The sequence below is a fragment of the Salvelinus namaycush genome, chromosome 19 (genome assembly GCF_016432855.1).
Source record: "Salvelinus namaycush isolate Seneca chromosome 19, SaNama_1.0, whole genome shotgun sequence".
NCBI lineage: Eukaryota > Metazoa > Chordata > Actinopteri > Salmoniformes > Salmonidae > Salvelinus > Salvelinus namaycush.
This window is the reverse complement of record NC_052325.1, coordinates 37,742,867-37,767,855: the sequence shown is the minus strand read 5'-3', so window position 1 is coordinate 37,767,855 and position 24,989 is coordinate 37,742,867. Positions and strand designations below refer to the sequence as shown.

The 24,989-nt window shown below is 42.7% G+C and overlaps 2 protein-coding genes across 4 annotated transcripts in view; one reads left to right on the top strand and one right to left on the bottom strand.

Annotated features, from left to right (window-relative positions):
- LOC120064391 (dynein, cytoplasmic 1, intermediate chain 2a) overlaps nt 1-5,770 on the top strand; it is a 23,689-nt gene extending 17,919 nt beyond the window's left edge. For all 3 annotated transcript variants that reach the window (XM_039014939.1, XM_039014940.1, XM_039014941.1), the window contains exons 14-16: nt 3,643-3,783; nt 4,000-4,125; nt 4,702-5,770. In XM_039014939.1, the coding sequence (XP_038870867.1) occupies nt 3,643-3,783; nt 4,000-4,125; nt 4,702-4,815 (381 nt within the window). In that variant the 3' untranslated portion in view covers nt 4,816-5,770. The remainder of the gene's footprint in view (nt 1-3,642; nt 3,784-3,999; nt 4,126-4,701) is intronic.
- Nucleotides 5,684-24,989, bottom strand: LOC120064392 (calcium-binding mitochondrial carrier protein Aralar1-like). The gene is made up of 18 exons (XM_039014943.1): nt 24,978-24,989; nt 24,374-24,427; nt 21,989-22,131; nt 19,176-19,291; nt 18,344-18,483; nt 16,659-16,805; nt 16,418-16,556; nt 15,644-15,737; nt 15,012-15,096; nt 13,728-13,812; nt 12,275-12,433; nt 11,301-11,353; nt 11,005-11,085; nt 8,286-8,426; nt 7,077-7,215; nt 6,635-6,793; nt 6,411-6,501; nt 5,684-6,309 (listed from the first exon to the last, which is right to left on the bottom strand). Exons 1-18 carry the CDS (start codon nt 24,987-24,989, stop codon nt 6,096-6,098), a joined length of 2,052 nt encoding a protein of 683 aa, XP_038870871.1. The 3' UTR covers nt 5,684-6,095.

Below are 24,989 nucleotides of genomic sequence, written 5' to 3'. Positions count from 1 at the left end.
AGAAAATTTGGGGTCACGTCATTCCAAGAGCTCTTGTTCGACCTCAGATCAAGCTAGACACCCCATTCAACCTCTCACTGCCTGTTGACATCTAGTGGAAGGCGTATGAAGTGCATGTGTATCCATAGATTTCAAGCAAATGAATAGGAAGGCCCTGGAACAGAGCCTCGATTTCAGATTTTTCACTTCCTGACAGGAAGTTTGCTGCAAAATGAGTTCTGTTTTACTCACAGATATAATTCAAACGGTTTTAGAAACTTGAGTGTTTTCTATCCAATAGTAATAATAATATGCATATTGTACGATCTAGAATAGAGTACGAGGCCGTTTAAATTGGGCACGATTTTTTCCCAAAGTGAAAATAGCGCCCCCCTATCCCAAAGAATTAAGCTGTGAGACATGGATTCAAAGGCACTTAAATCTTTTGTCTTGCCCATTCACCCTCTGAATGAGCAAGACAAAAGATTTAAGTGCCTTTGAACGGGGTATGGTAGTAGGTGCCAGGCGCACCGGTTTGAGTGTGTCAAGAACTGCAACGCTGCTGGGTGTTTCACACTCAACAGTTTCCCGTGTGTATCAAGAATGGTCCACCACCAGGGCCTAAAATGTACTTTTTGGTCCATCAGCGACTATGGCAGGTAGATAAAAAAATCTACCAGCCACTCAGATTTTTTTACATGCCAAAATATTTTTCCCCTGCAAAAATTACACCAACAAAACACAAAAACGGATGAGCAATGCTTTGCAATGTTTCTAAAACAATAAATGCGTTACTAGTAAGAAGCAAAGGTGGGATCAAGTAACTATTATTTGAGTCACAGGGTCCGAGTCAAGTGGAACGGGAAAAGACTGAGTACATTCTAAGAGCAAGTCAAGTAAAAACTAAATCTATATATACAACTACTTGTTCGATGACAAATCTTTGTCTATTTATTGACGCTACCAGACAGCCCTTTTCATTATTTTGTCTACAACATATCTTTAGTAGCCTATGTAATTGTAAAATATGGACATGTATGGACATTCTGAAATCAGCAGAAGGTAAGGCAGGTTGACTTGATCAGTGTACATTTATTTACAGGTCTTGGTGATCCAATGGTGAAAGCGCCATATCATACAAAATATACAAGTAGATTGACCAAATATACGCAATTGCAATAGCCCAAAAGAAATAGCCTCTGTATCAGGCTTAACCTATCTGAATGGACACAGGTAGAGGGCAAGACTGTACAGACTCCCCTTGAGAAACCAAATGGACTCTGTCTAACAGGAGCTCAAACAGGTAGGCCTACATTAAATGAGCACTGGGCACCCAGGACCATACAATTACCCAATTTGGCAATTACAACCAATAAACTGGTTCTACAATGTAAAAGGCAATTTCCACATCTATTGTTACATTGGGACATTCATCTTAATGATTATTAACAATCATTTTCTCTTATTCAACGTTCTGACTCCGAAGTGTGGAGCGCAGGCCACGTAGCCTTTTTCAATGCTCACTGAGGTGCGCATAACAAAAATGACAGAGACGTAGGACTTATGCCGCGTTCAAAAAAAACTGTGAACTCAGGGAAAAATACGAGGTCAAATCATGACGTCAGTTAACTTTCTGGTTTGAAAGTCGGATCTCGAGAAAGGCCCGAGTTACAGATTTGGAATTCCAAGTTGGATGACCGTTCAAATCGATTATTTTTCCCCCAGTCGGAGCTTGTTTTTTCCCAGTTGTTTTGAACGCGGCAACAGACACACGGAACTCAGGAAAGGCAAATATGAACAAAGGAAACCAGACATTGAATTAAATAAGCAGAACTTCTACCTCATGAGTCTTGCGAACGTTCATGTGCACTATAAACTTTGCGCCCACTCAGAGCAAGGTAAGAAATGGTTGGCAATAAAATGAAAATGTATCGATGGCCTATGAAACAGAAATGTCTACATGTTGCAATAAACGGTATGGGGATGGAATGATGAAACGCTAGTAATTATTGTATTGGATGGAATAGATTTACCACATAGGGCCTGCATTTAAACGTGTGAAAGCAACAGCAAACATTTCAACAAGTGGAGAAAAAGCACTCTCCACTCTTATGGTGTGTCTCCGCCACAGTGATACTTAAATTTAACAACAAATTCCAAATGCAAGCTTTATAATTAAATGATACATTTCAAGCAATTGTTACATACCAAAAAAACAGTAGGCCGATGATAGTAATTGTTGCTCCATTGCTGGTGAGCTTGCAAAGTAAACAGTTAATATTCTTGATCACCAAACCATTTTTGGAGCTGCATATTTATTTAGGGAAATCTTCTCTCCCTACAATTTGATGTTTGCGCTGCACCTGATCCTATAGCTGTACAGGAAATCAGCAATCTGTTTGCTAGCTCACCAACCTGTGTTGGTTGACAGTTTGCTTGTCCAATCAGTGCCTAGTGTGCTTTTCACTAGCCAATCAGTTGCAGCTTTTTTAAAAATGTTTTTATTTTTTGTACGGTCAATGCTGCGGTTACTGTCTCTGGCTGCGTGTAGAGTAATCCACGTAGACTTTGTTCCACAAAATGAGTGACAAAACATTACCAAACCTGGCCAGACATCAGTCTCAAGTCAAAGTCTAGTCCCAAGTCTTGAGGGTCCAAGTCAAGTGTCAAGTTATTTGCTTTTCAATGAAGTCGAGTCTCAAGTCATCACATGTTTTACTTGAGTCAGACTCGAGTCTACAACTCTGGTAAGAAGTAATGTGGTATATTGTTTCATTTTCTTTTTTGTGACCTGAGTCTTAACCAAAATATCAAAGAAGAGACAAAAAATGTTCAACTGCCCCTTTAAGGGCAGGAGGTTACCGTGGTGATGCGACTCTAGTCATGTTTGTGCCTGTGAGATTGAGTCTGACTTAGTAGCAGCGTTGTCTTCTCTTCTCTTCCCTAGCAGTTGAAACTCAAACATAGAAAAACAACCTCGCTTGTGAACAAAACAATGTAAATAGCCAAGAAACACAAGGACAGTCTCACTTCAGTAGACTTTCATTTCAACTAAATTAGTCCAACTTTTAAGCCTGTGCGCGACCCTTCGAAAAATGAATCTTTCACATGAGCACAGCTCCCAGCTAGGCAGTGTTGCAGGGTGAGGTGTGATAGGCTATATAGGATTTGTGCGATTCATTTACCAGCTATGAAACAAAACTGCAGAAATACTTGGAAACAGCTACTGCAGCATTTATTTTACTATAAATGCCAACATGACTGGTGAAATAGACATCCGCCAATGCTAAAATCCACCCGCATTTGGCAGGTGGTGGGTGTTAATTTTATGCCTTGTCCACCACCCAAAGGACATCCTGCCAACTTGACACAACCGTGGGAAGAATTGGAGTCAACATGGGCCAGCATCCCTGTGGAATGCTTTCAGCACCTTGTAGAGTCCTTTCCCTGACGAATTGAGGCTGTTCTGAAGGCAAAAGGGGGGATGCAACTCAATATTAGGAAGGTGTTCTTAATTTTTTTGTGTGTAAATTTTGACTCCATTAGCCCCACAAAGATCCGTGTGCGTCTGTGTTTTAGCTTTAATCCAGATATTTTGTATTGCGCACGGTCAGTTCAGAGTGGAAGTGTTTTCACGCGCCGCCTCCGTTTACTCTCTTCCAGAACAACAAGCCACTGTACTCGTTCGAGGACAACTCGGATTACGTCTATGACGTCATGTGGTCCCCCACTCACCCGGCTCTGTTTGCGTGTGTGGATGGAGTGGGCCATCTTGATCTGTGGAACCTCAACAACGACACTGAGGTAACGTTACCTGGCACTCTTTCACATGCCCCCTTTTTATACGTGTTGCAGCATCTATAGGGAGGGGGGGGGTTTCCCCGACACAGATTCTTCATTGAGAATGTTTTTTAGTCTAGGACTAGGCTTGATCTGTGTCTGGGGAAACCGGCCCATAGTGTCACAGATGTCAGTGAATCAGTATCGGTGTTGACAAATAAGTTTTTTTTTCTTTTGCAGGTTCCTACAGCCAGTACCACAGTGGAGGGGAACCCAGCCCTGAACCGCGTGCGCTGGGCCCACTCTGGCAAAGAGATAGCCGTGGGAGACTCTGATGGACAGATCCTGGTCTATGATGTTGGAGAGGTGAGTGGGTTAAAAGCCTTTACTGTGCCATTAAAACGCATGGCATTCTTCATATGTTTTGGTAAGGGTAATCTCCAGGTGTGTTGCATTCAGACAGTTTAGCCAGAATTGAGATGTAGGCTAAATCTAAAAAGTTTTGTGAAGGTACTCCATTTCAGGCAGAATGATACAAATAAGTACTTAATTCATATTTATAAAGTATTGAAAAAAGAAATGCACTTATTTTGAGAGGTTCAACAGGGTTATTCCTGTTTTTTCTCTAGTGGAGGTGAAGGGGTTCTGGTAATACTTTATGCTCCATTTCTTGGGACAACAATTAAGCCATTGTCTTGTCAGAGGCTAGCTATCTGGACGGAGACGGCTCCTGAGGGTCTGAGTTTCTGTGTCAGTCAGGTCAGTGAGTGGTGAGCTGCAGATAGAGAGCAGCTCCCACCCCCTCCTGATTTCTGCCACTGACGGGTCAAGTCTCTGTGACAGTTGGAAGATTGCCAGTGATCCCCTTGCACCCTGAGTGTCCCAGCTTCAACAATATGTTAGTATTTTCACCCATATCAATATTTTTACCCCCCCCCCCAGCAAATCGCTGTTCCACGCAACGACGAGTGGACCCGCTTTGTCCGAACCCTGGCGGAGATCAACGAGAACCGGGATGATGCCGAGGAGCTTGCCGCTCAGCGCCTCTCTGCCTGATCAACCATGAAAACGCCGGTCTAGGGACCAGCGACAGGCTTCATAGTGTCAGCCTCGTTTTGATTGGAGGAAAAGGCGCAATTGCAACAGTGTTTAGGCATGTGGACATCCTTTCTTTGGAAATGTACTCAGATTTAATACACATACTTAACTTCTCCTTTGGCTGGTTAAGCACACCAGTCTGATGGGATAACTAACAGGGCTATCTATCAACCTCAGACACTACAAGAAACAAAGCCATCGTCTTACTCTGCAATACAAATCAGTTGAACTCAAGATCCATAATGCCTTAAAGGCACCGTGTCAACTCCATACGGTAGTGTTGTGGGTTTAGCTGCAGGTTCAGTTTCACTGTCCACTAGTTGTTTGTGGTTACACAACCCTGAGCATGTTTGCTGTCATCATGACTGGTGTTTGTTGTTCACTCTGTGCTTCAATGCCCATGTCCACTTGAACTGTAGTAGACTAGATCTATCACATCATTACGGCACAGAGGAATGTAGTGGTTTCATTATACTGTTAGCCAGTGTTTTTCTATGTTCGTTTAACCTAGATGCGCCAAATGTCCACTTGTTTTGTAATATATCCCAAAATGTTACCTTCACCTTTCTTCTGAATGTCTTTGTACATGACTATTGCTCTTAAACAAAAATGTGACACTTAGGATATCAGAACCAGAATCTGTAGAATACCTCAGGATATAATGCTGTATTGGAAATTTGCTTGATATCTGCGGTATGGATTCAGTATCCATACTGCCTGTATGTAGTGTCTAAGAAAGGCTTCCCTTTGTGTGACCCAGAGAGCGTCTTCCACATATCGTGTCATGAATCTCAGAATGTACTTTTCACACAATTAAAATGAATCCATTGACGATTTATTTCAACAAAATAAATACATTACAATTATTTCCCAAGACCCTGGTCATGATTTTAAAATAAATACTTTCGAAAAACATCTGTCCTTTCAAGTCTCGTCAATCACATTTCAGAGACATCCTCACCAAAGCCTCGCTTCAAGAAACATGGTAACGCCACTCCTTTTCAATGCTATAATGTCTCTCCACTGAGATGTACAGGAACAGCTATTCAAAGACAAACCAAGGATGCACTGTTCATGCAGCATTCAAAGAGAGTGTTTCAGATGCCTACGAATGAAGAAGAGGTGCCACATTTTTTTTAACCATACCATTTCGGAGGGCTAACGGGACAGAGAAATGTAAGACACCCTACTCAAAGAGTTGCAGCCATTTAGCAGTAAAGTGTTGAGGGAAAGACGGCCTACGAAGCTGTAGGCTCCTTTTTGGGCACTGCTGGGGCTTGGCTAACAGACAACGCTCCAGAAGACTTGAACTTGGGTAGGTGTAGACCAAACTTATTCTCCACGCCAGCGAACGTGGCAGCAGCCAGACGGTAGCCTCCTACGTGGTCGGCACTTACAGGGGGAAGGTCAGAGATCCTCGACTTAGGAGTTGGCTCAGAACCGGTGGGGCGACTGGGGGGAAAAGATTTGTGAAGGATAATTAACATACAATGCCAGACATCCTTGTAAGTGTACTTCAGTTCACTAAAGGTGAACCAAGCAGAAATACTCACTGTCCTCCAAAGTCAATGTAGAACCATCTCTGCAAGAGTTCATAAGTCACCAAGGTTACACCAAACTGTGGCGAGGACCTGCAGACACGGGCTGGTGGGAGAGGTTCAAATTACAATGTGGGATTTCCCATTTTCTCTGATGTCTTCAAGAGAGCAATTATGGGAGCCACGGAGTGCCTAATTTCCCAGTCATGAAACTGCTCATTTGAGGAGTCTGTCCCTACCTCCTGCTCCCTTCCACAGGGCCCTGAAGCCCTCCTCAGCAATGATCTTCCCGAAGCAGTCTATGACTCCGTTGTATGTGGTCTGGCCTGCGCGGGCCGCCACCTGAAGCCTGGTCTTGACGACATCGGCAGGGGTCACCAGGGAGGCAGCAGGTATACCTTAGGAGGTGTTGCACAACCCACATAATGAGGCACTCTCACTATGCAGGAATAGTATCACCACTGACGGCAAGCAGTGCAGTACATTGGCAGGTTTAAAATAGAAAAGGAACAGAATATCCAGTCATTTACTGTTATAGAAAGTAGATTACAATCATATTGAATATGGTATATGATTACAATTTCTTAATTGATATGAAGCATTTCTTCGGGGCTAGTGTCGATGCTATGTCTATAGGTTGAGATGGTGAGGTTTGCAGCTGTGGTTGTTAGCGCTAGCTACCTGCTATGGCACCAGCAGTGAGCAGCTGCAAAGGCCCAATTCTGCCCTGTTCGTCTGCAAACTCAGCCTTGGTGTGGGCGTACACAGGGAAGTAGATGGCAGAGAACGGGATGTCACGCAGAAAACAGGCTTTTGCTCCCTAGGACACACAAACGCAAAGGATTTATTATCTATATTCCAAAATAACTAACATCGCATTTTCATGGTACATGAAATGTAAAATGCATTTGGACCTGCCTGGATCTCTATAAGATATTTTCTCATGATAACGCTTTGAGTGCTTTAGAAAAAGATTCTATACTGAAAATACAGTACAGTATATTGCACAATGTTAATGTGGAATCATCAACATCAAATGAGTTAAGTAGTGTCGACATCTGGTCTCTTTAGTCCAGGTTTAGACTACTGTACTGAATATTCTACTGTAATTCATATTTTCCAATATGTTTGACCCGGATGGTGTCGAGGGTAATTGCAGTGGTTGAGGCAGCCGCTGTGGCTATGGGATCATCTGGCCTGGGAGCTCCAGTGGATTATTGTTGGCTGGCTGTGAGCCTCAGCCAACCCACAGAGGAGCCTGGCGGTGTGGTGGGTCACAGAAGAAGCCAGAAGGCCCCCAGGCAGCGCTGCTCCCCCGTGGTTTCCCCCGGGGCCCCCAGAGAGCTCCCTCCCAGGCCCAGCACACAGTCTCTCAGACACTCACCGAGACGGCATTAACATGGACCCGTGGTCTACTGGGCCCATCCACAGGGAGGAAGTCAGTCTCTTTTAACAAGCTCCATATTGTCTGCTTCTCATTAAAATATGGACCATGAGCACATTACTCGAGATGTAAGTAAACCCACAAGAACTTGGAAAAGAACAGTGGCAAAGCATAAACCCCCCTAATTTTCTGTTGGTTGTTGGCAGCCGTGGTCTCTGCATGTTAAACACTGTTTTGGAAAGACATAATATGATTGTAATAGTCAGTAGGGAATCTAGCTAGTCATCCTACTGCATACTGTGCCTGCTCACCAGAACTCTCATATAACTTGTGTAATATGTCATATCTGCATTGTTACACAGTCATACAGTTTGTATTGTTCAACATCCCAGCAACATAAGCTGCCCTTTGGGGTGACATCATGCAGAGGTGGTTGAGTTAGGCTATAACAGAGGTTTTAAGAGGTGATGTGTGAGTGGTGCTGCGATGTAGAGGTGTTTACCCACCTTGTAAAGGCCAAAGAGGCCCAGGTCCCTGACCACGGTCAGGGCACCGACCCTTCGGGACGTGGTGATCTCTCCGGCCACCTGGAGACGGATTTTGACTATCTCCAGAGGGTTGGTGAAGATCACCTGGGAGCCTCCGGCCTGCAGGACACAACCCAGGTTAAGGGTGAGAAGCAACAGTACATGTCACAGAGCACCAGTAACAGCAATGTTATAAGATCTTAGGTCTCAATCCGTCGAACCACTTGAATACACTATTTCTGTCTTACTCACTTTCCGTCTCACAAATAAATCTAGATTTACAATGCTAAACTTAAATTGTCAAATGAAAGTACTCACTTATAGTAATTCAATCCTTTATTTATTTTTTACTTGTGTCCTATGATTAAGGGTCAGCCCATGGTGAGGATGATAATGAGTTATGGTGCCTTAGTATTTCACCCCAATAAGCATTTTCAAATTAGCTTTGTAAACTTAAACACAAAAGACACTCTTTTCTAAAGCCAATGTCGCGCTGTCAGAAAGTGGCCTTGATGGGAGCAGGAGAAACAAGCAGGCATTGAGGGAGGAAACAGTGGGGTAAGGGAAAGACAGGCGTGGTGTGAGGAGAAGCCTGGCTCAAGGCTGGAAGGCCCTGACCCCGGCACCAGCCCTCTGCCCCTTCCCTCTCCCCCAGGCACCTCCTGTGGAGGGCCTCGCCCCGCACACTTCCCCAATTCACTCCACTCCCAGGGGAGAGCGCTGACTCACCCTGCTCTGCTCAGGGCCAAGACAGGGATGCCCCAGGGCACAGCCCCTCTGACTCAGGCACATTTATCACCCTCTCCAAATCTAATCAGGCCCGTGGAAGCCTGGTGACACAGAGGGCAGGGCTCCTATCTGTAAACATCCGAGCGCTGTCCTAAAAAAGCTCAGGCACGTTTAGTCATTTTCAAAGTGGAAGGGGAATATCCGCTACTCTGAAGATTTATGCATTCATCCCTCTGTCGCTATCTCCCTTATATTCTACACTTATTATTTCAGTCAGTCAGGATAACATTACAGTCCATCTCAAAAAACTAGCAGAACATTTGCCCCTTTACAACAGGGTTATTCAACCAGGGGTCCGGGGACCCCTAAGTACTGCAGGGGGTCTGTGAATGTTTTTATGAATAGCAACAACAGAACACTTTTTTTTCTCTTTTTACACGCCTACAGTAAAAAAGAGGAGAATGCAGGATCGTCTTTGTAATGATGTGAACTTTATTTCTCTACTCCTAATATTGAGCAAATTACACTCACTGGAATATTTGACATTGGTTTTGAAAAAGCACACACAAATAGGCTACTAGTGTGGCAAGTGTTGCTGGCTGCTGGCTACCGCTAAGCTTTCTTGACTTGGCCATTCATTTTTTGCCAACACATGGCTAACCAGCTAAACAGATGCTATTTTACCAAAAATATATTTGGAGTTACCTTTCTAGCTAGTATGTTAGAGTTAGAGTTTACACTTCCTCTTCCAATTATAATGTGGGGAGGTCAAAATAATGAAACTGTCTACCAAATCTATTCATTTTAAAATGTTGATTCTTCTCCTTGCCAATATCATTCACCTAATGATAAGACAAGATATGTGATTACTTTTGTGGTAACATATGGTGGGGTCCCTGGGCAAGAAAAGGTTGAAGACCCCAGCTCTACAATGTGAAACTACTTTACATAAAGACCATGTTCATCAGATGAAGAAATTAATACTATGGGGAAAATCTCACAAACATGAATATCAATGCTTATATAATACATTAGGGAAGATAATATTGCAGGGTGGAGTCCTATAACAAAAAAGCTATAGGGTTCATGCTATGCTAGTTGTTGTACTTGTATGGTGTATGGACCTGTGGGCCAATGGCAGATCAGGCCTCAGGTATGTGCAGTCCTGTCAAACTCAATCACAGTGAGGTAGAGCCAGCTCCATCCCATGGCCCTCCAGCCCTTCTTCCTCCAATTACAGGCTGACAGGGGTCATAACCCCACAGACCCTGCCCTCCGTAGGCAACCTGCAGGCTCTCCTCCCCGCCCTGTCTGTTTCGTTTCACTTGGACTCATTTAGTAGAGAGGTAGGCAGAGGGAATTGCGCGCTTTTTAACCAATGCACTCACCAAACGTTAGTGTGCCTAATTAGCACGCTGAGGTAAAAATAGTCCATTCACAGGCATCATTTCTCAAATTGTGCCCAATTATAGGGTTCAGAGACCAAAGAGCACCTTTCTATTCATCCCCCCTACTTATTTAGGATGTCAATACACTGGTGGGACGCTTGATTTAGAGATTACATTTATATACAACAACTCAATATCCATAATTCAAATTGAAAAGGAAAAGCTTATAATTGTAGTTTCAGATCAGTCAGAAAGAATTAAGCTAAACCTTGAAGTTGAAGGGAGTTTGAAAACCACAACAATTTCCCCCGTTCTTGGCTCAATGTCTGGAATTCAAAATGTACACCCATGAGATGCAAATGTTCATAAAACTGAAAGAGAACATCTTACAGAATGTTTTAGTTTCAACAAAAATCTTGTTCCACTTACCCCACATTCAAGGTCAATTAGATTTATGCGAGTCAATGAAGCAGCTGCCAAGGCTTTCCCTTCGCTTTGCATGAAGCACAAGAGTATTTTCAGCCCTCACTCTGTGTATGGACAGACTGTCTATAGGAAGACATCCTCGTGCCAATACTTACAGTTGCACCAGCCAGGACTTCTGCAAACAGGGGAATGGTGTTGTCCTCTGTGGTGAATTTGTCTCTTACAAAGTCATTCATCTGTAAGAAGAGAAGAGATTCAGACAAGCACAATGCGCACTTACGAAGAAAGAAATACTCCAAGGAGAATGACAATGAGTGCATCTGGTCACCTCTTGGATTTTGGAATACGTATTGTATTTTCTGTGCGATGGTATACATGTTTGACACACAACGTTTCCTTACTGTGCAATGAAAGTGAAGGCACTCTAAGGGAAATGATTGTAATGACTTGCCGTGAGTTTGATCGCTTTCTCCGGGGCAACACCGATAAGCTGTGGTACGAGACCTGCAAAAACAGTATTCATGGATGGAGTCCATTTAGATTACCTGACAGTGGAAGACACTGACTGGAAATGAATAATTCCATTGACAGTCCATACAATGACATCAGCATGGTTCTTGTCTGGGTAAAATAAACAATCAATATTTACAGGTACAGCTGATGCATCTGAAGCAGCAAACGATAATGCCTCCCATTCAAATGAACAAAAAGATCAAATATGACACTGGCAGTTGTATGGGATCAGCATTGTTGTGGCCTGATCCCAGTGTGGTGTGGAACAGAGAGAGCTGTGTGGCCCTGGTGGTGGTGGTGGTGGTGGTGGTGGTGGTGGTGGGGGGGGGTGGGCAGTGCTATAGCGCTTGATAACCACCGTACTGTTTCACCGTCCGTCCTTCAGTGAGCCAGATAAAACTTCTGAAGGAGCGAGTGAGTGACTGCTCATGGTATGCAGCCAGAAAACCGTCAAGCGTGTCTGTCTCTCGGTCAATCCCCCTCTCATCAGTGTGGAAAGATAAAGAGGGAGGAAGGAGGACAGAGCAGAGAGGACGAACAAAGAGCTGCAGTGGCGGAGGCAGCAGTAGATGGCAGTCTTGACTTCCTTCGTCTGAGAGCCCTCTCACAGTGGGAGTGTTACATTTCACAAGCCTTCAGCACCGTTATCACTACACTGGAAAACATGGATCTGACAGTACTACATGAATTCTGTTTGCGTTTTTCCTCTGGGACGTTTTCAGCTAGCTAGGTAATGACAATGTGGCCCTCTTTGGAATTGGTGAATTTAGAACATGAAGGCAAAAGTTTCTGCTGTTATGCAAACCATGCGGATGATGATACTGGCAGAACAACATAACCTGTTTTGGAGGACCCGATGACCATATCTAGAATTACATCATAGAAACACATTCACCAGGCTTCAGTTTATACCTCTGTAGAATCCAAAGAATCCCTCATATCGGAGCACCTTCTTGGCACAGTCGAAGCTGTTCTTGTACATGAGCTCTCCTACGAAGGAGCTGGTGGAGCGCTGGTTCTGCATACGGGTCTTCACCAGGTCAATAGGGTACACAGCCGTCGCACCCGTGGCTGAAAATCACACACCATCAACAAACAGTATTCACACCATCAACAAACAGTATTCACATCATCAACAAACTGTATTCACACCATCAACAAACTGTATTCACACCATCAACATACTGTATTCACACAATCAACAAACTGTATTCACACCATCAACAAACTTTATTCACACCATCAACATACTGTATTCACACCATCAACATACTGTATTCACACCATCAACAAACTGTATTCACACCATCAACATACTGTATTCACACAATCAACATACTGTATTCACACCATCAACATACTGTATTCACACCATCAACATACTCTTCTTGGTGATAATGTTCTATGATGTTCATATATTCACAGCAAATATCTGTATCCTTATTTAACCATTTAGCAGACAGTTTTTAGGTACTAAAGATTGGTTAGTATAGTATAGCTAAAGATTGGTGTTTTATTGTTTTGCTGTGGGCATATAAACAAGAAAAACAGTTATTAGGCCTAGACAGAGTATTGACTATGGAGTCTGTGGGAGAGCCGTTGTGTAGATTGTGTCTACTATCTGAGGAGGAAGCCATGCAGCAGGTTGCCCTAAATGCAGCTCTTAGCCACAGCGGCTTGTCATGTCTCTGACATCAAAGGCCTTGTAATGACTCTGGCTCTCAAGCATGCAGAGAGCTGACACCCTTCGTCAGCAGGAGAGGTTGAGAAAGGTCTCATCATCGCCAAGGAGATGCACCGTTTTCCCTCAACTGTCCATTGATCATTCAGAGCTGATCACCTTCCTCGGCTGCTGGTTCAAAGACCGACAGCCCACACAGACATAGGGTCTTAGGAAGTTGCATGTTGGTTGCACACACACACACACACACACACACACACACACACACACACACACACACACACACACACACACACACACACACACACACACACACACACACACACACACACACACACACACACACACACACACACACTCTCTCTCTCTCTCGCTTTCTCTCTCTCCGTCTGTGCCTATCTCAATGGCTGTCATGTCAGAGGTTCCTTGTATCAGTTGCTCCCAGTGTAATTAGACGGAGATTCCAGAGCGGTTCCGGAAGATTTGTGTCATTCCAAAGCTCCGGCTCCAAAGACAGCCTGGAGCCACCAGTGGCACAGCAGCACAATGCGGGAGCCTCAGATCAGAGCACCTCTCCCTGCAGCACAATGGGCTGACCCGGCCCCAGGGACTCAGTGCGCCAGTCTGACCGGCTTGGGTTACCCCTCAGTGGGCCGGGGGCTCTTCCGCAGACATGTCACTCACCTCCAGCGAGTGCGCCCAGACCGAACCTGTAAGCAGACTCTGCAGCCTGGAGCAAGACAGACCGATGTGGATCCCCGTGAGCTTGCTGTGGAGGGAGAAAAGACGGGGGATCAGAACACCAGGAATGAATCGACTTCTATTAAACTGTAGTGAACCAGATACATTGTGGAAAGAAACATTTTATGGACCACTCAACAGAGGAGGGAAGCTATGGAATGTAGACATCTCGTCGTAGTATAAGTCTTAGTCATAAGCCAGTATTGTATGCCACTACATAGACACTCTGGCTACGGATACAGTACATGGCTGTGTAGGAGAACTTTCCAGAACTATCCATTGATTACGGTGAAGCTAGTGAGAGGTTGGAGGCTTCAGGCTTAGTTGACTAAGCATGATTTTGCGTTATCTGCCTGATCTCTGGTTTTGTTCTTGATGTTGAAAGTGGAGACCCTTTATTTTCTCTGTGGTGCCGTGTAACAGATTAATCTCACAAGCCCTTCCCATGTAAAGATACGTATCTACATTCATTATTACACCGTCTAAGTAACAGTTCGAGTGTGTCTGCCCTCCTTGGGGCAGTGAGCAACATCTCCCAGATCAGGACCATCCACCTCCCCAGCTGCTTTCACTGAAGGCAGCATGCTAATGAGATCGAGGCCTTGATCAAAGGGTTTAAGCAATTACCCTACTTCCACAAAGAGCCAGACCTGAGAACACCAACATGTTCTTGTCTTTCCTTTTCCCCCAAAACCACATTCCAGACCTCTAAGCAGAAGTCCCGGAGCGTGAGTGGACCAAGGCCAGACCACAGTCTGATTTACAGAACTGTGTCGTCCGGAAAGATAGGAACTATTTCCGCCTCCAGGAGCCACATCTCTCCAGCACTCTCACTGTGCTCCTAGCCTCCTACTCTTAACAGACTTAGCCAGAGGCTTCATACACCAGCAGACCACTGAAAAGCCATCCTGATAAAAGCTTCCCAGATATGTGATAGCGTCTGATGTATATGTCCACACTGAATAAAATGGGACAGGCTTTTAGAAAAAGGGAACATTGCAACAATCCATTCCTCTTTTGTACCTATAATTGGGAGGGGGGGGTGGACTTTTATCCTAGGTGTCCGTAATGCACATTCACAAAGGAAGAGAAAACATCAGCACTCGGCTAATTCCATCATCAAACACTCCCTTTCGTTGCTCTCTAATGAGAAGTGGGAGAAGAAGGTATGCAGTAGATAAAAGGAAGCAAGTAAGCTCCATGTGGACAGTCAGTCAGGCAGGGTACCTGTCTTTGGATCTCAGCCAGGTGGTATGGGAGTGCGCCCTCCTCCAACGGTGCTATCCTCTCGATGTCCGCCAAGTTGAGCTTTCTTCAGAACAGCAGGGGAGAATCACAACGTTACGCCAGGAAAACCAAACACAGCGTCCCTCACACGGAGATGATGCAAGATTTTCCACAGACATTTTACGGCCTTATAACTTCAGGTTATTGCAGCTTTAATATGCGTTTGTATACACAACAGACAAACAAAGCTGGATATATGCCCACAACTTAAGCAGTAAATAAAGCTGTCTTAATGCCAGCGATACACAGATATTCCCCACTGGCCCAACGCATCGTAAAGTCTGTATCCATGCTTACGTTTCTCTTGTAAATCAACTAGTGGAGCCACAGTTGTTAAACTGAATGGGCAATAACTTACAAATTTACATCCAATAAATATAGATGTAACTTTTTTTTTCCATTCACAGATTCATCAGAAAAAGCTATTTAAAAATAAATGTGTTAAATATATTGAATTCATGTGGAGGACAGTAATTCAATATTTGGCAGCGCAAAGGCCATGTATGTGTGTGAGTAAAAAGTACAAAGCAGCAGTGATATGTCACTGAGACTGGAGAGAGTTTGAACCTCACCCAGAATGAGCGTGGAGGCCAGAGAGCTGGTACAGGATGTCAATCTCCATTGGATTGATCTGACCAAACTTGTTGGCAGCACTAACAAACTCCTCTGTGGTACAATACGGAACAGAGGAAGGCATGTTATGTAAGAAAAACCAGGCAAGGGGTCACTTATTAAGACTAGGGATGTAGAGATACAGTGGGTAGGTAGGCCTGCTGCAAGGGTATCCAACCACATCAGCAGTACACGACAAAGGTGAAAGGGAAAATATAACATAGATAACTATCAGAACAGGTCAAATATCAATACCACAGATCTAAGGGAACAGACTAAACTAATAAAACATCATATTACAGTGTTCATTTACCTTATTTACTTAGAGCTAAGGAAAAATGATCGTGTGTTTCCTGACACCATTCTGTCAAGAGAGGTGAAACACCCATGATGGTACTGCACAGCCTCAGTTCATGTCAGAAATCACATTTCCTCAAATTAGGCATGAGCAGGAGTAGGCTACAGACGTAGAATCTTAATTTGATCAACCTGTTGAAGGAGAACTTTCATGCAAAGCAGGACACTTAAAACGTGTAGTGTTTTTGAGGTTTAAAAAGGCTTCTGAAGTTTGACATTTCCACTTACAAATTTAAGACTTATTTTTCTTTCAATTTACCAACCCCTATAAAAAATGTCCATGAATTACAATCCACACAATTATTCGCATTTCCTGTTGCTGCAGGATTATTTCCTGCCGTAGCAAACTTGCTCAAATTTAGATCCTACATGTGTACCTTTGGTGACGAGGGTATCCTTGTATGTGCCAGCTAGTGTGCTGTAAATCTTGCGGATCAGCTCCATGTTGTTAAGGAGGGCGTTGAAGGCATTGAAGTAGGAGAAGCTCACCATGTGGGAAGTGCTGCCTCCAGCCGCCTATGGCGAGAGGAACAGACACTGTGAGGTCTCCTCATGCATGCTGTGCCCATACAATCATCTCATGTTGAAACTGGGAGACCATAGCGGTCTCTAACTCACTGAGACCAGGTTCTCCTCCACAAACGGGGTGAGCATATGGTGGCGGATGGTGGCCATTATGTCGCTGAAGTCCATGGCAGAGATGGTACCGCTCTTGCTCTTATCCTTCTGGGCGAAGGCCTGGCGGGCATGCTCCAACTGCAGCTCCTACAATGAGAGGAAAGGGTGTATGTTTGAACAAAATATCCAAAGAGCAGGCTCCTGTGACATAGACGCATCAGATTACCTGGGATGAAATGGAACATTGGAAAAAAACACGACATTATGTTGGATGATGTCGGACGCTGTTTTGGAGCATGTGGAAGCATTAGATGTGACAGTGTTAGACCCTGGCTCTTGTAATCATCGCTGTCTCTCAGGAGTCTAATAAAAACCATGTCCCCCCGAAGTCTGATCCCAGGCCTGTGCAGGAGAGCAGGCAGGTGTGTCAGGAGGAGCACGGGGATGATTCAATAGTACAGCCATGCAATCAGAGGGGAAGCAGGGGGGCCACTGCCCCAGGGTCAGCTCTGCTGTCAAAACTGATCACATACTAGCAGCGGATACCTCTCATCTATATACATAACTCTTTGTGCCATAACAGAATACAGTGCATCATGCTAACTTTTTTTCTATACTATACACTTTTACTCCATATCTTGTAAGAGTTGGGGATTACTTTGATAACCAAATGCAGGTACAGATGTAGGATCTTAATTCAAGCCAGTTTGCTATAGCAGGAAAATAGCCCTGCAGCAACAGGAAATATTAATTATTATGTGGATTATAATAAATTGACATTTTTTGTAGGCGCTGATACACTTTTCGTTAGGGCAAATCAAGTCTGACACTTTAAAGTGGAAATTACAAACTTTAGAAAGCCTTTTTAAACCTCAAATATACTACAGGTTTGCATTTCCTGCTGTGCAGGAAAATTCTCAGCAACAAAAGAGTGATCACATTAAGATCCTACATCTGTCCAGTACTAAGACGCTGCACTACAGATGGATACTGTAGCACATAAGACCCACATTACAGGCACTGTTTATTTTCCTTGTATACAAACAGTATTTTTTTTAAATTGCATTTAGACTGGAACAATGTAACCTCCACGAGGTGGCAGAACTTATTCTGTTAAAAAAATGTTTTTGTTTTGTTTACAACTACGTTAGATTGAGCTGAATCACGTTCAAGAATGTGTACGCTGGAAACAACGTTGCAAAACGTTAGCAGTGAAATAACAGCTAAACCAAATGTTGGTTCGAAAGAAAAGGGTCCCAAACAAGAGTCCTTGACGCATTGGTGGGAACCCTTAGTCAACCATGATCCACCGCAAACTGCTATGAGGCTTTACACACAGTAGAGTAGTGGAACCACAGCCAAGTCATTCCAACTCCCAGACCACCCAGCTTCATCTGAGCCCACAAACCCCTTCCCTCCAAACCAGCTACGTCCACAGCCATACTACTGGTTTTATGGCTCATATAATACTCACATACATACCACACCCTGTTTTGGGGATTACTTATATTTGTTACAACTTCAATACGTTACATAATGGTGTGTTTATTATGCTATTATAATCAGACCATTTCTATCTAAACCGTGATAGAAGAATTGCCTCCAACATGTAAGTTATTTCTTTTCTTAAACATGTATTTGTACTGTTCATATGGTGGCTGGTAATGTCCATGCCTATACTGTACCTGCAGAAACTGGGTGAACTCCAAGTAGCTGAGGTTCTTCTTTCTGTCACTGCCAAAGTGGAGCCTGACGAACTCACAGTCCCAGTTGAAGGGGATGTGGTGGTGCACTGTGGTCTGACTGAAGATGTCCCGCACATTGGCTGCCAAATTAAAGATTGATGAGTAACATCAAGAGATTGAAAGAAAAACTAAAAAACATACAGTGTTATGTCCTCATCTCATTTCTGGGAACCTACAAATCCAATCGATATGCACAGAGGGGCCTTGCTGACAATCCCATCGCCTTCATATTGTGTGAGTTCTAAGCATATTTAGGACACTGTGTCTGAGCACTGCCTTCATTTTCTATCGCCTTCATGGGGGCCCGTGCTGCACAATGAGCATTGTAACCAATCTTTTGTCCCTGTTTTTGTGACACGCTGGATTGATTTCTCCCCCTGTAAAATGTGACTTATTATGAGGTGGTATTACCCACAGCTGCTCAGAGCTGACACTATTCTTCTCTTAGAAGACACCTCTAGAATATAAGCTGCAGTCTCCAGAAGCCCAGTATAGAGAGACACATTAGCGCACGAACTGAATACACACTAAGCACACATGAGAGACCTAGATTTATTTTCTACACTGAAAACGGCTATACAGCAACTTTTTTGCACAAGGTCCTTAGTTATACATGCGATATATGACTCTTATATCATCCACTACTTGCATAGAAATGGGTCTTGCACAATGGGAGTGTGCCCATTAGCTATGACATGAAACAGACAGGACTGGGATGCAACAGGACGGACATCCCCACACACCAGGTCACTGGACATCCCCATGTACATACCAAATGAGATGTCCCCTGTGCCAGTCTTGTCAAACAACTGAAAGGCAACTATGAAAAGGGCATCCGGGACACACAGAACCGATTCAAAGGCCAGAAACTCCTGGAAAGAGATCAGTCTGTTTGGACAAGAAAGAAAGAGTCCTATCTGAAAAAATGACATTTCTCTGCAAATCCAAAGGTACATCAGGAACCCTTAATTTGAGCACACAAATAACTGTAGCCTACCTGTATCATTTACATACAAGAGAGCAAAAGTAACAGTCGATAAAACAACCACTTTTAGATTTTGGAGCATTTTGTTTTCAAGAAAAGTTCAAGTGCTGTATAACAATTTATTTTACTCATGTTTATTATATGCTCTACAGTCTATGGTGTAGATAGGAACTTGCTGTTTAGTGGTATTTAAACGAGATGCTATCTCCAGTCTTTGGCATTATGCAAATAATATGTCCGCTTATCTTATCAGGTGGATATTCAATAAAACAAACATGGGTGCTAAACAACAGATCCATATGGTTATTCAGGCAATGTGAACAACCTTGTGATGAATCATTAACCACTTTCTCCTTGTGACTGATTTCTCTTTACCAAGCTTTGTCTATGCCAAAAAAAAAAAAATTAACACAGTTCAATTATAGAAGTACCAAAAAAAGGAATAATGTTAAACATTTACAGGCTTTAATGGTGATTATAGATCTTTTGTTTTTGTTGAAAAGTTAAAGTTAAGATGTAGGATCATAATTTGAGCCAGTTTGCTACAACAGGATAATTCTGCAGTAACAGGAAATGTGAATTATTATGTGGATTATAGCGATGAAATGGTCACCGGTTTCACGACAATTAGTATTACCGTTTAAAATTTTCATTTTCATTAAAACCGTGTTTGATTACCATGGTTTGAAAAACTCACGGTAAATATTGTCCAGCATCATCCAAAGTTAGCAACAGTCTGACGCAGGCGCAGCATGCAACGTGGGTTTTGTTTTGTGTGAAAACATGGCGGAAGGCAGTGACAGCGCTCGGGAGATTTTTCAGCCTTCTAAAAGGACCAAATCTGAAGTGTGGTCATATCTAGGGTTTTACAAGAGTGCTGAGGGAAACTTAATCGAAGATGGTCACCCGGTCTGCAGAACATGCAAAAATAAATTGCTGCGAAAGGGTGCAGCACTTCAAATCTCTTGAATCATCTTCGTGATGACCACCCACTACTTTATAGCGAATGCAAGGTAAGTTAACTTTTAGCTCAATGCATGATGTGGGGACTTCGGAATGGGGGAAAATGTCATGGTTTGTCTGTCTAACTTGTTAATAGCTTGTCAATAACGTAAACTGAAGCTTTCAGTGTTACCTACTCTTGTAAAAACACTACACGTTGTTCTGCTGCTGTATGTGTCGTGTGTCTGCAGACTCTATTCACCCATTGCACACGATAACACGTTATGTAGTTTAGTCACCCAACCAACATATTTTGATCATTTAAAATACGGCAGACGTCGACTTGGTTGTAAAAGTGTTCCAACAGGAGAAACACTGTAGACTCCTATACAAGACTCCTGTATTTATGTAAATTGTTGCGCTCACTGCAATTACTATCACTGTCTTCTTAAGACTCATTTGTTTTTATGTAAATTGTGCATGGGGTCATTGCATATGTGTGTGTGTGTGTGTGTGTGTGTGTGTGTGTGTGTGTGTGTGTGTGTGTGTGTGCGTGCGTGCGTGCGTGCGTGCGTGCGTGCGTGCGTGCGTGTGTAAGTGAATAATTAGAATTAGAATTAGAATGTTTACAACACCAATAATAATAATAATACATTTGCTATTTCCTTGTTCACAGAGTGGGCGTGTAGCAGGCAAACCCAGTGATGCTACTAGTCCCTCCTCATCTACAGTTGTGACACAGACACTCCAGCAAGCATTTAAAAGGCAGGCTGCTTATGCACCCACATCAAAAAAAAATCAAGATCTCACGGCAGCCCTTTCATATTACATTGCAAAGGACATGATGCCATTTCAAATTGTTGAGAGGCCTGGCTTTCTGAGGCTGATGAAGGTTACAGTGCCTCACTACAAAGTGAGTGCTGCTAATGTTATTTGTTGTTTGTTTATTTGATTTGCTTACTTAAGGTTGTGTTCATTAAAACCTGCACTAGGGAAACGTACCTCTCATGGCCACATGGTGCCATCTTTAATGTTAATGTTATTATTGTAATGTTTATGCACATAAAAAGTGCATAGTGCTGCTAATTTTATTTGTTGTTTGTTGGTTTTCAATATAAAACTTGGTGAAATGATTTCAGTGTGTGTATCAGTACTTTTTGAAAATTTCCAGCACATTTTAACAATAATAATACTGATAACCGTGATCATTTGGTCACTATAATTGTGATATGACATTTTCATACCGTTTCCTCTCTAGTGGATTATAATTAATTGACATTTTTGTAGGGGTTGATACATTTTTCATAAGGGAAAATCAGGTCTGAAATTTCAAAGTGGAAGTTATTAACTTCAAAAGGCTTTTTAAACCACAAATACACTGCACGTTTTACATTTCCTGAATTGCAGGAAAGTTCTCCTGCAACAGGGTGATCAAATTAAGATCCTATATCTGTACATGTAACATTTTGAACCACAGTGTGTACCGCAGGGTTACATTGGATTCTTGTAGATAGTGAAACTGTCATCAAAATGCTAGTGTTAGTCTCAATTCCATTTCCGCTGTATGATGTCTTGTAGAAACTCTTGTTAACCCATTCTGTATCAGGGTCACTAATGTTGAAGATTATCTACCTCAGACGTAGTGGAAGTCGACTTACCCATCCTTGCTGGTGTCGGCTACTCCAGCGATCAGCTGCACAGTCTTGCGATTGTGGTCGGGCTGGTTGTGCAGACCCAGGAAGTTCTGCACAAAGTCCCTGGGGGACATGTAACGCTCCCCGTCCTCAACCACACTGGCATGCTGAAGGGAGACAAAAGACCCAGATGAGTGTAAAATGTAAATGCTCAGAAAATCAATATAAAATTCATACTCCATGCCTGGAGTCACTTTCTTTTTGTGTTGTATCACTGTTCCCTCAACACCTACTGTATCTGACAACACTTACAGTAACTTTACTTCTGACAATAATGATTTGTTCAGACAACCTGATGCAGTGTGTCTGTGGTTCTATCTTGATTTTGTCTCCATGGTTATACTTTGATTCACATTATGTGCTTCTAGACATTCCATCAATGCTAGGCAAAAAGACCATAGTTCAAAACAATCTAGTTCTCGCAATTCATTGTGTTCCAGTAATGTATTTGAGTTGTTCAGTGAATAAACAGATAGAGAACTTCAGCTACTTGCTTTCAAGAACACTTCAATAAAGTATCAAGCTGTATTATTACCTTCATAGATAGAAATCGTTTTTTTTTTTTTTACCCACAACGACACAGCACAAGATGTAGCATATCAAGTCATCAAGGCAACAAAGCTTCACAAACCACTATCATGTTAAGTGTCACAATCATGTATGGAGATAAGTGCAATGCAGTATACTATATTTCATACACAATATGGGATGTTGTAAGTACAATGTAACAGATAAGTACTAGAGCAGCGTATAATGATATGTGTGACATTAGGGCTTCAGTTGTGGCATTGCAAGGGACTGCCAAGTCATCTGAAAAATATATTTCTAAATTAAGACACAGACAGTGATAATCAAATCCATGTATAACGTTACACATAATGTGCAATGAATGCATGCACACTGCTTAGAAAGGAAAAAGCAACAGCATTTATGTTGTTGCTGCTATGCTGCTGCTGCTGCTGCAGAACATGCACCCCATGCACTGGTGGTGCTAAAACTGACCTCTAGTCTAGGCTTAAAAAACGAAAGGTCAGTTTTAGAGTCAGGTTTGGGTTACAAGCTGGAACAGAGATAGCTCAGGAAACACAAGCACTGCATGAACTGGCAGCATAAAGGCCAGGCTCTGGGTATACAGCCAAGCACAGGGAGAGAGAAAGTGAGTGAGCGAGAGAGAGAGAAGGGAGGTAGTGAAAGAGAGCGAGAGCGAGAGTGAAAAAGAAAGGAAGAAAGAGTGAGAGAGAAAGTAAAAGAGAGAGAAAGCGACCTTTACGAGGAATGCATGAGACCACATCTCACTGCACACTCTTGAGTTAATGTTTTAAGATAAAGTATTAATTCCAACCAACTTATTAACCCATTTATTCACTACATAATTTGCTATCAATTTGCCTTGACAGTAAGCCTCAAGTGCTTCTTGATCAGATTAGGCAGGTTGGACAAAATGGCCCCCTTTCATCCATTAATTAACTAGCTATTTCACTGTGATATGTTTATTACTAACTACAGGTGCGTATTAAAACAGCTATGCCTAATATTAATTACAGGTGCATATTAAAACAGCTATGCCTAATATTAATTACAGGTGCATATTAAAAAAGCTATGCCTAATATTAATTGGGGTGCTTTCAGAATTAATCAGTGCAGTGTTGTATGAAGAAAGAAGGCGGTCCTAAAATAGCACTCGGTCAAATAAGGAGTCCCTCCCTTGTGCTGTCTGTTGCAAGAAGCATGTTTACCCTCCAAACAATGGCCTAACAGCCTTCTGCTTGTTACTATGTGTGGCTTTGTAAAGCACAAGAACGTATGTTTGAATCTTCCCGACATCTGAAGATCCAAGCATATGTCACACCCTAAAAGAAGTTAGGCAAGGAGAAATTCCTTGGTGAAGGGGATCCAGAATTAGTCCAAGTATTTGTGTGACCTTTCCTTGTAGTATTGAACAGTAAAGGCAGCACACTCAGTGTATCTCTCTCTCTGTGTGTGTGTGTGTGTGTGTGTGTGTGTGTGTGTGTGTGTGTGTGTGTGTGTGTGTGTGTGTGTGTGTGTGTGTGTGTGTGTGTGTGTGTGTGTGTTTGTGTGTGATAGAGAGAGAGAGAGAGAGTTAAATGATAGTCTCAGTAGGTCTCCTGGCAATAATATAATGTAAAACTTTTTTCAACTGTAGCTTTTCCATACTCTAGCTTTGCCGTACAATCAAGGTTATAACCTTGTATTATTAAAGACAATAAATTAAAAGATACATGCTATTTTAATGAATCCAATTACGGCTGCATTTAAAGAATCCAAGAATATAAATAATGACTATTTATGTGCCATAAAAATATTGGGTCCTCTGAATGACAGTCTTACCTTCAGAAATATAGTCCTCAGTTCATTGGAATCGCCTCTTGCGGTTGTTTCCACCTAAAACATACAGTTGGAGTCATCAAATCCAAACCTTGATGAATGTGGTAATACAATGACAGTATGAGAATTCCATAGGACGCAACGACACAGCATACGCTACAATAGAATAAAATAATCAATGCGGAGACAGCAATCGGTTGCTTGTCTTTGAAGTTTCGATGTTTGGAAAAGCAGTAATAGGCTACAGGACTCGTAGTCTACATTTGAATATCAGCCCTGCCACCAGCAACATAGTCGCCTTTGCCAATATAATTACTGAACCGCCTACTCGACCTTCACCACAATAAACGTGCTATACAATAAAAGTAGCGGAATAACTTCCATTAGATCAATACAAAATACACTGTAACAAGGTAAACATTACTCAATTCTCTCTCCAAGGCCGACTTGCCCACGAAAACATGCTGAAAGATGACCATTCTGTTTCTTTAAAAAAAAGCAATAATATATGCGTCCGCATCGGTAAGCTAGCGTCCATATCCAATAGAAATAAACAGTTTAAATACAGGTAATATTCATTTCTGATAAGAAATATTGACGGAGTCACCTTGACCGCCAT

What these genes read in the sequence shown, in the direction of transcription:
- LOC120064392 (XM_039014943.1), bottom strand. An exon ending in TGAGGACTATATTTCTGAAG is followed by an intron (nt 22,132 to 24,373) that starts GTAAGACTGTCA and finishes GTCTCCCTTCAG; the next exon opens with CATGCCAGTGTGGTTGAGGA. An exon ending in TCTGGGCGCACTCGCTGGAG is followed by an intron (nt 12,434 to 13,727) that starts GTGAGTGACATG and finishes TGTGATTTTCAG; the next exon opens with CCACGGGTGCGACGGCTGTG.